Genomic DNA, 11,054 nt, shown 5'->3' on the forward strand with positions numbered 1-11,054 from the left:
AACCAGCTTTTTTAGGGAATAAATTTTATGTAAGCTAAAGCTACAGAAGCTTTATTTGCCAAGTATATTCTCACCCTAATACATTTCTCATTCTGTTTTACTGTCCTACACTTTGCAAAACAAGTTTTGTCATTTCAGTTAAAAACTAAATGTTAAAATGATAACCATTAAAATAATTGTTCACCAGGTCAGGTAATAAAAAAGTAATTCACCAAGCACTCAACTATATATGGCAACAGAACAGATGGCATTGCTTTCATGTTAAATATCTACTTCAAAAAAACGGCATAGATCAGAAGTTACCACTCAAAAAAAGACTATGATCAATAACATTCGCAGAATGTTGTGAACAACTACTTGTGGAATAAAGAGAAAACATTTAGCAAATTCTGTAAGCTTACTGCAGTTAATTTTAAACTAAAATAGTCTGCAAATAAACTTTGATCAAGAACATTATGAAGAACACAAGTGACATTTTTCTACAATCCATTGGAAAAAAGTCTGTCTAAATGATGCGGCTGTTCAAAGAAAATTATATGAATGTGAAAGGAATGGGCTTGATGAGTCAAATAGTTTATTCAATTCATGCTTTACATAGTTAATACAGCTCCACTTAGCTCCCCTGATGGATCAGTGAATAAAGGCTTTGTTTGATGGTGTATAGAGTCAAATAAACCTGAAAAGTCACACCCAAACACTATTTTACATTGATTAACTGCTTTCAAGCATAGATATACTGGAAGTGCTTTAATTGGCCTCAGCATTCTTGGTTTTAGAAGCAAAACAGTGCATCTACTTTGGATTGTTATCGACATATTTACATAAATCCTTGAGGGAAGACAGCCCACCACTCCAAACCAATCTATCCTAAATTTGGCTCCAAACCTGCACTTGCTTTTTTGTTTGATGTTGCCTTCCCAAAACTGCCTATTTTCCAAAAGCAATTTTTTCTTAAAAATTGCTCAGTCATCAGATACTGAAATGAAGAATTGGTTGCAAGATTTTAGAAATTCCCAGATAAGACGCCTCAAACACAACTTGGGTAGGTTGTCACCCCATGAAATTTGCACTTGAATTGCACAACTTTATACTATACATTTTAAAGCTAGACTTAAGTTTTTTTAAAAAATATATTTTTAGGATTAAAAATTCTTTAAATCTGTACTTGGTTTGAGGTAACACCTCAAAAGTTAAAAAAAACTCCATTAGACCAGTCCCTCGATTACTGACAATTTTCTAAATTAGAAACGTTGTATCCACTTAAACATTGCTGCTTTACAGCATTAGGCAATATAAAAGTTTAGATAGAGGTGGCCAATGAATATATAAGCGGAGTGTTAATTCTGTGAAATATGTGGTTATTGTCACTTCCAATTTTGCTCAGGACGTAGTTCATATCAACGTATCATATCAACTGACTGCAGCTGAACTATTTCACTCTCTCTATAACTGAAATAACTCCTTCATTGCTTGCTGCTTGCTAATTCTGTAACCCCAGCAGATATACTTATGGTACTAAGAGCAATGCTCAACAAAGAGGGAGAAACATGGCTGGTGGTGATTCAGACAGGAGTTTGGAAGAGGGTGCTAGGTACATAAATGCAGAGTCAGTGAAACAGCGTATCCTTAGCCAAGATAATTTTATGCTTTGAAAATACAGAGAAAACAAAAGGATTGGATTCTTCCTTTCTTAGCTTTTTAGATGTTATTTGTGTGGTTTCTTCATATTGAATTGAGAGAGATTCAAAGTCAGAACATTAACTTTAGAAACTTAAGTCGTTCAAAGTAAGAAACGCGATGGAATGACAATAAACAGTGCTGAAATATTTGCAGTGTCAACTGTTCTGCTCTACTGAACTTTTGCTGAGAGAAAAATAAAACCTTACATCGAATAAATAATTATCTGAAGTATGAAAGCCAAGTAATGACTACCAGAAGTATTCTTTGGAATAGAGGAATGGCCACAAGAAATGAAGGTGGTGCATAGGATATGGCACACAACTGTTTTAAATGTTAATGGAACCTTCACAGCAGATTGGATACACTTAACCATCACTCTCTCAGCACCCAAGCAGAAGGGACTGAAAACTTGCATTTCATCTGTTAGCCTGTGCTTTGAAAAATTAGCCACCCCTGTTTGAAATGGCTGCAAATTTGACAGCAAGACCCAATTACTTTGAAAGGACAACAGCTTTCTCACCTGAGTATTTGAAGTCACTATCAATGCACTTGTTATGTTTGTCTGTGGTTTCCCACTTGGGATAGGTAGTGTAGGTGCTAAAGTTGCCATCAAAGGAGCTAATGCTGGGACACCAAAGTGGTGAAGGTTTGAAGTTGTGCATGGAGTAGAGTCAGAATCCTGTTAAAAGCACCATTAAAAACACTTTCACAGTGCCATTTTAACCAATTATTTAAAGTAGTACTATTTTAATACAAATTTGTTCCAAGATCAGACTTAAATCATGAATCAATAGATGAGGATTAAAGAACCATTATTCTAAACAATTCATACATTATGAATACTAAACAGTATTTTGGTAGCAATTCTGAATACAAAAATTCATTGAAAACCCCATTAATAAACTATTGACTGTACTCACTATATCACTTCCAGACAGTGATGAAGCTGAAGATGATGAGGCAGAGGAGAGCTGCTGTGGACTGGACAGAGACATAGGTGTTGCTTGGTTATAGTGAGATTCAGAATCTCTGCTTTGCTGCTGTTCTCTGATGATGTTACCAGTAGCCTTATCCACTGGTTCAATCTTAACACCATTATCTGATTTGAAAAGGAAAATAAAAGAGCATGTAGAAACATATTAGAACAGCAACAATATGTATATAAAATGTTTACGGTAGATAGTGGGCGGCACGGTGGTACAGTGGTTAGCACTGCAGCCTCACAGCGCCAGAGACCCGGGTTCAATTCCCGACTCAGGCGACTGACTGTGTGGAGTTTGCACGTTCTCCCCATGTCTGCATGGGTTTCCTCCGGGTGCTCCGGTTTCCTCCCACAGTCCAAAGATGTGCAAGTCAGGTGAATTGGCCATGCTAAAAAGCCCATAGTGCTAGGCAAAGGGGTAAATGTAGGGGAATGGGTGGGTTGCGCTTCGGCGGGTCGGTGTGGACTTGTTTCAACACTAAGTAATCTAATCTAATCTAATGTCCCCACCGGTACAAAGTTGTAATTCAAAGAAAAACAATCAATGCAAACTAAGGGCCAGGTATTGCAATCAAACAAAGGGCATGAAACATTGACCATAAAGAAAACATCAATTGATCCCTCTGGCAAATGTTTCACTTCAAGCACCGTGCAATAGTTCTACACCTGACTGTAGTATTCTTTATCAGGCAGTCAGAACATGGAACAGCAGTGATATCACCAGATTATCCAAGCAATCAACTATATTAATGCAATTTTACGGTTACACAAACAGGAAACCAAAATCACTAAACATCAATTTAGAATTGTTTTATTTTACCTAGAACAAATTAATTAAAGACTGGGGCATACAATGGGAAAGGCATAACTGAAATTGTTCACGGAAATCTAATTAAATATTTAGAGCTTGAAATCTAAATGCAGGGTAAGAAAGTTGACATTTTCAATGATTACAAGTTGTGGGAGATGCTGAATGACACAGCTGTGTGAGAGACTACTTCATGATTTGTGCAGTAATCTGGGCAAATTCTGCAACTGGAGTACAGGAGAGATTAAGTAACAAAAAAGACTATGGTGCAAGACAAAGAAAGATGTAATAGAACAAGAAACGAAACAAAAAGCAAGATCTCATTGAAATAAAATTGTGAATCACAAAATGAACACTAACAGCTGCTGTTTGGAGAACTGTGGGAATAGGTTATGATTTAAAATGACTGAACTCAATGTTAAATCTGGAAGGCTGTAAAGGAGTAGTCACCAAATTCAGACTGGCTGAGTACTGTACCAAACACCTCAATTTAGACCGCAAACAGGACCCCCTAACTTCCAGTTGTCTGTCATGTTAATTTTCTGTTCTGTTCCTACTCTGGCTAGTCAGTCCTTGAACTCCTATACTATTCAAATTAAGTTCAAATTAAACTTGAGGAACAACATCTCATCTTTCAATTGGACATTTTGCAATATTCAGGTGCAACATCAAGTATTCCAGCTCCTATCCCCTAGCTCCACTATAATTCCAGATCTCAGCTATTAATGATGATTCTGCTGTTCCCATTTAGTGCAATTCTAGTCCTGTGTTTTTCTTCACTTTTTCCAATGCCATCCACTTTAGTCTTGTCCAATTATCTGTTGTTATTTAATCTCATCTGCCTTCCAGTCTTGACAGCTCTTGACTTTTATTCTTTCACCCACCCATCACATCTATGCCTCATTATCACCAAACCTTTCTTGTTCAGTGACCTGAAATATCAACAACCAGAAACATCGACTCATCTTTCGACAGAGGTTAGGAGAAAGTGAGGACTGCAGATGCTGGAGATCAAAAGGTGTGGCGCTGGAAAAGCACAGCAGGTCAGGCAGCATCCGAGGAGAGTCTTCGGCTTCTCGAATGCTGCCTGACCTGCTGTGTTTTTCTAGCGCCACACTTCTCTACAGAGGTTCTAACAATGGCTGAACAAGCTGGGACTGTTTTCCCTGCAGCGTCGGAGGCTGAGGGGTGACCTTATAGAGGTTGACAAAATTATGAGGGGCATGGTAGGATAAATAGACAAGTTTTTTCCCTGGGGTCAGGGAGTCCAAAACTAGAGGGCATAGGTTTAGGGTGAGAGGGGAAAGATATAAAAGAGACCTCAGGGGCAACTTTTTCATGCAGAGGGTGGTATGTGTATGGAATGAGCTGCCAGAGGATGTGGTGGAGGCTGGTACAATTGCAACATTTAAGAGGCATTTGGATGGGTATATGAATAGGAAGAGTTTGGAGGGATATGGGCCAGGTGCTGGCAGGTGGGACTAGATTGGGTTGGGATATCTGGTCGGCATGGACGAGTTGGACCGAAGGGTCTGTTTCCATGCTGTACATCGCTATGACTCTATGGACTCTATGTTCTAAAAAGAGACATGCAAGATAGCAGATGATGACATATCCCTCCTAGATCGTCTCAACACCTTTTAAGCAGAATTTTGGTGGAGAGGTAACATCCATTCTGACAAGTCCTGATGAACCTATCCCAACAGTCACTGCATCAGAGGTCAGATCGGTTTTCCTTCGTGTGAATCCAAGGAAAGCGATGGGACCAGATGGAGTACCAGGCCATGCACTCAGAGCATGCGCACATCAACTGGCAGAAGTCTTCTCCGACATATCAACCTCTCCCTGCAGCAGGCCACTGTCCCTGCCTGTTTCAAGAGGGCCAACATCATCCCTGTGCCTAAGGCGGCTCATGCAGCATGTCTCAATGACTACCGCCCAGTGGCCCTAACTTCAGTGGTCATGACTACTCATTGACTACAGTTCAGCTTTCAACACCAATATCCCTCAAGACTGATTACTAAACTTAGTGATCTCAGACTAAACCCCACTCTCTGCAACTAGATCCTCAGTTTCCTGACCCGCATGCCACAATCAGTGAAGATTGGGGGCAATATTTCATCATCACGAACACTCAATACTGGAGCCCCCCAGGGGTGTGTACTCAGCCCCCTACTTTACTCACTGTATACATATGACAGTGTTGCCAAATACCAGATTAATGCCACTTACAAGTTCGCTGATGACACCACCATAGTCAGTAGCGACGAAACAGACTACAGACGGGAGGAGGAAAATCTGGAAAAATGGTGCACTGAGTACAACCTAGCTCTCAATATCGACAAAGCCAAGGAACTCATTATTCACTTTCAGCGGGGTGTTACGCATGCACCCCTACACATTAACAGCACAGAGGTGGAACGAGTGAAGAGTGTCAAGCTCCTGGGAGTGGTCATCCATAACAGGTTTTCTTGGACTCATGTGGATGCACTGGTTACAAAGGCCCAACAACATCTCTTCTTCCTCAGGCAGCTGAGAAAATTTGGCATGACGGTGAATACCCTTCATTCCCCTCCCCCCACCTTACCCTAGTTCCAACCTTCCGGCTCAGCACCATCCTCCTGACCTGTCCTACTTGTCAATCTTCTGTCCCACCTATCCGTTCCACCCTCCTCTCCAAGCTATCACCTTACCCCCTCCTCCATCCACTTACTGCACTCTTAGCTACCTTCTCCCCAGCCCCAACCCCTCCCATTTATCTCCCCACCCCAGAGGCTCCCAGCCTCATTCCTGATGAAGGGCTTTTGCCCGAAATGTCGATTGCTCCTGCTCATCGGATGCTGCCTGACCTGCTGTGCTGTTCCGACACCACTCTAATCTTAAATTTTATAGGTGCGCCATCGAGAGCATTCTGTTTGGATGTATCACTACCTGGTATGGCAACTGTACCATTAAAGATCAGAGATCGTTACAAAGAGTGGTGAACTCGGCCCAGACAATCAAAAAGGCCAACCTCCCATCTACAGAATCCATCTACCAGGCCCGCTGTCAAGGAAAGGCCGCCAGTATTCTCAAAGATCCATCCCACCCTGGCAATGCTTTTCTACAACCTCTACCATTGGGGAGAAGGTACAGAAGCCTGAACACATGTACCAGCCGATTTCAAAAGTTTCTACCCTACTGTTGTTAGAATACTGAATGGACTCACAAACTCTTAGCATTCGCCTGTACCTGTGTTTTTGTTTTTGCCACTGTTTACCTATTATTTACTTACCTATGCTACCTAACTCTGTGATCTGCCTGTATTGCTCACAAGACAAAGCTTTTCACTGTGCCTCTAGATTCAATTCAGTTCAGCTTGCTGACTAGAATATTTCTGACATCTACAATTTTTATTCCAGATGTGCATCAACTGTAGTATTTTACTGTTGTCTCGTCTAACCATGGACTGTAATGGTTCATGCAGGTCGCTCACCACTACCTTCCCTAAAGATGGTCAATAAAGACTGGCCAAGCCAGTCATTATTCATTCATGGAATGTGGTCATTAAAATGAAACAGAGATTCTGTGAAGGGAAGAAATAGTTTCTACTGGATCTAGTTACCAACTTAAAACCTTTGCTTAAATTACCCCTTAATTTTCTAGATTCCAGGGAACAGGACTGTGCTTGTTAATCTGGCCTTAAAATTCAATCTTGGATTTCAAGAATCATTCTCATGCTGAACTCCCTTCAAAGCCAATAATGCATGGAAGAACACTTTACTATATTTGCTGGTACAGATAGCCTGTATAGCTATACAGTAACTTCCACCCTCTTGTATTTTAATCATAGATACAGTCTTTAAAATGTACAACCTATGTATCTAGCGTTACACAAGCACTGAAATTCATATACCACATCAATCATTTGAGGAGAGAAGAATTTCTTTTGACTTGACAGCAACATCCCTGTTAGTGGTGAATACCACTTGTGTTGCTGCTCCATAGAAAGAGTGTGAAACAGTTAACTTCACCTATTTCCCAAACCTTTGATAAAGTTTAGCCTTCCAGGGGAAATGTGAGGTAGACTTGGCATAAGTGACACCCGAGATCCATTCATGATGCTGCATAATATAAAGTGAAGAATCAGTGAAGCCATTATCCGACAAGGTTGCACCTTTTCCAGCATCCAGATTACAAGGTGAATAAATGGCTCAGGTCCAATTTATGAGGTTGGTAGTTGGGCTAAACTCTAGTGGTACCGTTGGAACCCAAATGAGTATATGCTGACCACGTGGTAGACAGAAGAGGTTCTCCTAATCGAGTTCATAACTCTCTGGTCCTGAGACTTTATTGCTATTGCCATTGTTTTCTTGGTTATTGTGGTTTTGCAGCCATTAGTTTTGTTGAGTCCATGCTCCTAATTCAATTTAAGCTGTTTTGGAATGTCCAGCGTTTACTACCTCTTTTCCTAACAACACAAAGTAATCAATCATTTAATAAATCTATCACGTCCCTACTTTCAAGAGCGCTATAATAAGCAAAGTTGCTCAAAAGTTTAAAGTAGATGCACTGCAAGACAGCACAACCAAGTGGAACACCGGTCATGGACACTTCCTGTGCATGAAGTGTTACCATATGCACAAGCTCCAGCTTTGGGTTTTATATCTTGAACAGCACCTGGGATCACGGAGATATCTCCACAAAGCAAAGAACTAGGAGGATGTTCAGAGAGTTGGTCATACCACAGATTAGAGGGAGCAGGCAGTGAGGAAATAGCTAACTCACTACCAGTCAGTCCAAGCAAAACAGGTAGGTATTGCGCAGGAGTCATGAGAAATTCTGCTCATTATCTGGCCTTTCCATTCTTGATATTGGTGATGATGATGTGTCCTTGGAGTAGTGCACTGCAGATGGCAGAGGAGAGGAGGATGAAGATAGTATTTGATAGGGGATTCTTTATTTTGGGGGACAGACGTTCCTGGGGCTATCAATGTGACTCCAGGTTGGTGTGTTGCCTCCCTTCTGTCAACGTCAAGGATATCACAGAATGGCTGCTGGACAATCTTCTTGGGAAGGGTAGACAGGCAAAGATCACAGTAGTAATCACATTGCTGGAAAGGAGAATGTGGTCCTGCTATTAGAATTTCAGTAACTAAGTAAAAAATTAGCCAACCAATATGACCTCTAAAAAATAGTAATGTCTGGATTACTCCCAAAGCCACATTCAAATGAATATAGAAATAGGAAGTGATACAGATGAATGTGTAGTTGGAAAGATGATGCAGGAAGGAGCACTACAGATTCCTAGGGTCACCAAGACTGGCTCTGGGGAGATGGCACCTGTACAAACTGGCACCTGTACAAACTGGACAGAGTTGCATCTGAACTACGATTAGAGCAAGTTTGTTGATGGGTGTTTTGTTAGTACTACAAGGGGGACTGAGCAATCTTGGCAGAGCTATAGAAACCAGGGCAGAATGTTTGAAAGTAACACCAGGTGCACTACATGCTCAGAGGAGCAGGTAACACGAAAATAGAGAACAGCAAGTTATCAGGAGAGTTAGAGTAATGTAGAAAGTACCGAACTCTAAAGCAACGTTTCAATGCATGCAAGTAAAGCTCTAGAGTATAGTTAATAAGATTGCAGAGTTAGAGCCACAGATTATCCATTGCGATGATGATGTTGCATTCATTCCAGAGATCTGACTGAACAAAGTGCAGATCAGTGTTAAAAATACTCCTGACAATAAGATGTTCAGAAAGATAGGAAAGTTAAAAAGGGGTGGAGCTTTTGAGTATTTTGGGCTTTTTTAAAAAAAATTGGGCTCTAACTCCTCAAATCCTCAGCAAAGAGTCATTCTTGATATGTCGTTGGTTCAGATACGGACTATGGAATTTGGTCTTTACTATCAAATGGTCTCTGTCTGCTGCAAAGTGTTTTCAGCCCAGGCACTGTGCAGGCAACACATCCTTCAGAATTTCTGTTCACATCTGTAGAGTTGAATATGTATTTCCTTAACTATATTGTCTTCTATCATTACATTGCTGTTTACTTTCTCACTTGACAGCCTCCTGCAGCCGAGTACCATTACTAGTTTGTCCATCCTGTTGTCCTTGTTTTGGTCTACATTGATTGGAAGTACCCCATAAATAACGGGTGAACTCCCAGACTTCACCTTCACTGAACTTTGAGACCCTTACTTCCAATCACAACCTTTTGTCGTTCATCATTTACCAACTCACGTTTTACAAAGTTTCCCAGGTAGCTTTTCTCTCTGAAGTCTGATCAAGTTTTCAGCTCAGTCATCAGTTCAGCAAACTCAGCCAAAATTTCAAGGTCCAGCAGTCAGACACCTTTGTCCAGAACTAAGCTCACCATAATTTCCCAGGAGCTGCAGTTATAGTGCATATGGTGTGCAATAACTAACCTTATTTAATGGTTTAGTTAGAAATTTTTTAATTGACAAGATCATAGTATAAATAATTAATGGTAAATCTGTTTTGTTATTAATTCAGTAAAATAACGGCAAGTCATTCTTTTAGTAGTACCAAAAGAACACACTCACCAGCTACTGGAGATAAAACAAAAATAAGAAACAGCACCCTTCTTCCCTGTCTATACCAAATTCACCACTGCGAACAAAGCACTCTTTCACAATCAAACTGTGAGCCACTGTTTAAGCATTGCACATATTTGTCTGCAAATTATAATAATGTCCATAACACTCAAAGGACAAAGTCCAGGACTATACCTTACAGTGCATTGGACTACAGGGTGGTCATAGAGGGGTTTTTCCAGAACGGTGTGTTGTTTCGCAGGGATCAGTGCTGGGTCCACTGTTGTTTATCATTTAATGATTTGGATGAGAATTTAGGAGGCATAGTTAATAAGTCTGTGGATGAAACCAAAATTGGTGCTACAGTGGACAGCGAAGGTTCTCTCATAATACAACAGGATCTTGATCAGCTGAGCCAAACAGGCCAAGGAGTGGCCGACAGGGTTTCATTTAGGTAAATGCAAGGTGTTACAATTTGGTAAGACAAACCAGGGTGGGACTTACATAATTATGGTAGGGCCTTGGAGTGTCTTGTTGAACAGAGACACCTAGGGGTTCAAGTACATAGTTCCTTGAAAATAGCATACAGGAGGTAGATAAGGTGGTGAAGAAAGAACTTGGCATGCTTGCCTTCAATGGTCAGAGTACTGAGAATTGGTATTGAGACGTCATGTTGCAGCTTACAGGGCAGTGGTGAGGTCACTGTTAGACTACTGTGTCACCTTACTATAGAATAGAATTCCTACAGTGTGGAAACAGGCACTTCGGCCCAACAAGTCCACACTGACCCTCCAGAGAGTATCCCACCTAAACCCATTACTCTACCTTATATACCTGACTAATGCACCTAACCTATACATTCCTGAACACTATGGGCAATTTACTACGACCAATTCACCTAACCTGCACATCTTTGACTTGTGGGCGAAAACCCACATAAACTCCACACAGTCGCCCGAAGCTGGAATCGAACCAGGGTCCCTGGCGCTGAGGCAGCAGTGCTAAGCACTGAGATATCATTCTGCCCTAAATAATATTAAGTTGA

The 11,054-nt window shown here is 40.9% G+C and overlaps 1 protein-coding gene across 6 annotated transcripts in view; it reads right to left on the reverse strand.

Moving 5' to 3' along the window:
- The window catches only part of tent4a (terminal nucleotidyltransferase 4A), a 103,070-nt gene that overhangs the window by 18,261 nt on the left and 73,755 nt on the right, over positions 1 to 11,054 (reverse strand). For 4 of the 6 annotated variants that reach the window (XM_087987011.1, XM_087987012.1, XM_087987013.1 and 1 more), the window contains exons 10-11: positions 2,601 to 2,779; positions 2,201 to 2,359 (exon numbers count right to left, since the gene is read on the reverse strand). In XM_087987011.1, coding sequence (XP_087843137.1) covers positions 2,201 to 2,359; positions 2,601 to 2,779 — 338 coding nt within the window. The remainder of the gene's footprint in view (positions 1 to 2,200; positions 2,360 to 2,600; positions 2,780 to 11,054) is intronic. The other 2 variants (XM_087987015.1, XM_087987014.1) reach the window with 1 other exon arrangement.

The sequence above is a fragment of the Chiloscyllium plagiosum genome, unplaced genomic scaffold, assembly GCF_037043375.1.
Source record: "Chiloscyllium plagiosum isolate Xiang-an unplaced genomic scaffold, Cpla_swu_hap1 HiC_scaffold_5, whole genome shotgun sequence".
NCBI lineage: Eukaryota > Metazoa > Chordata > Chondrichthyes > Orectolobiformes > Hemiscylliidae > Chiloscyllium > Chiloscyllium plagiosum.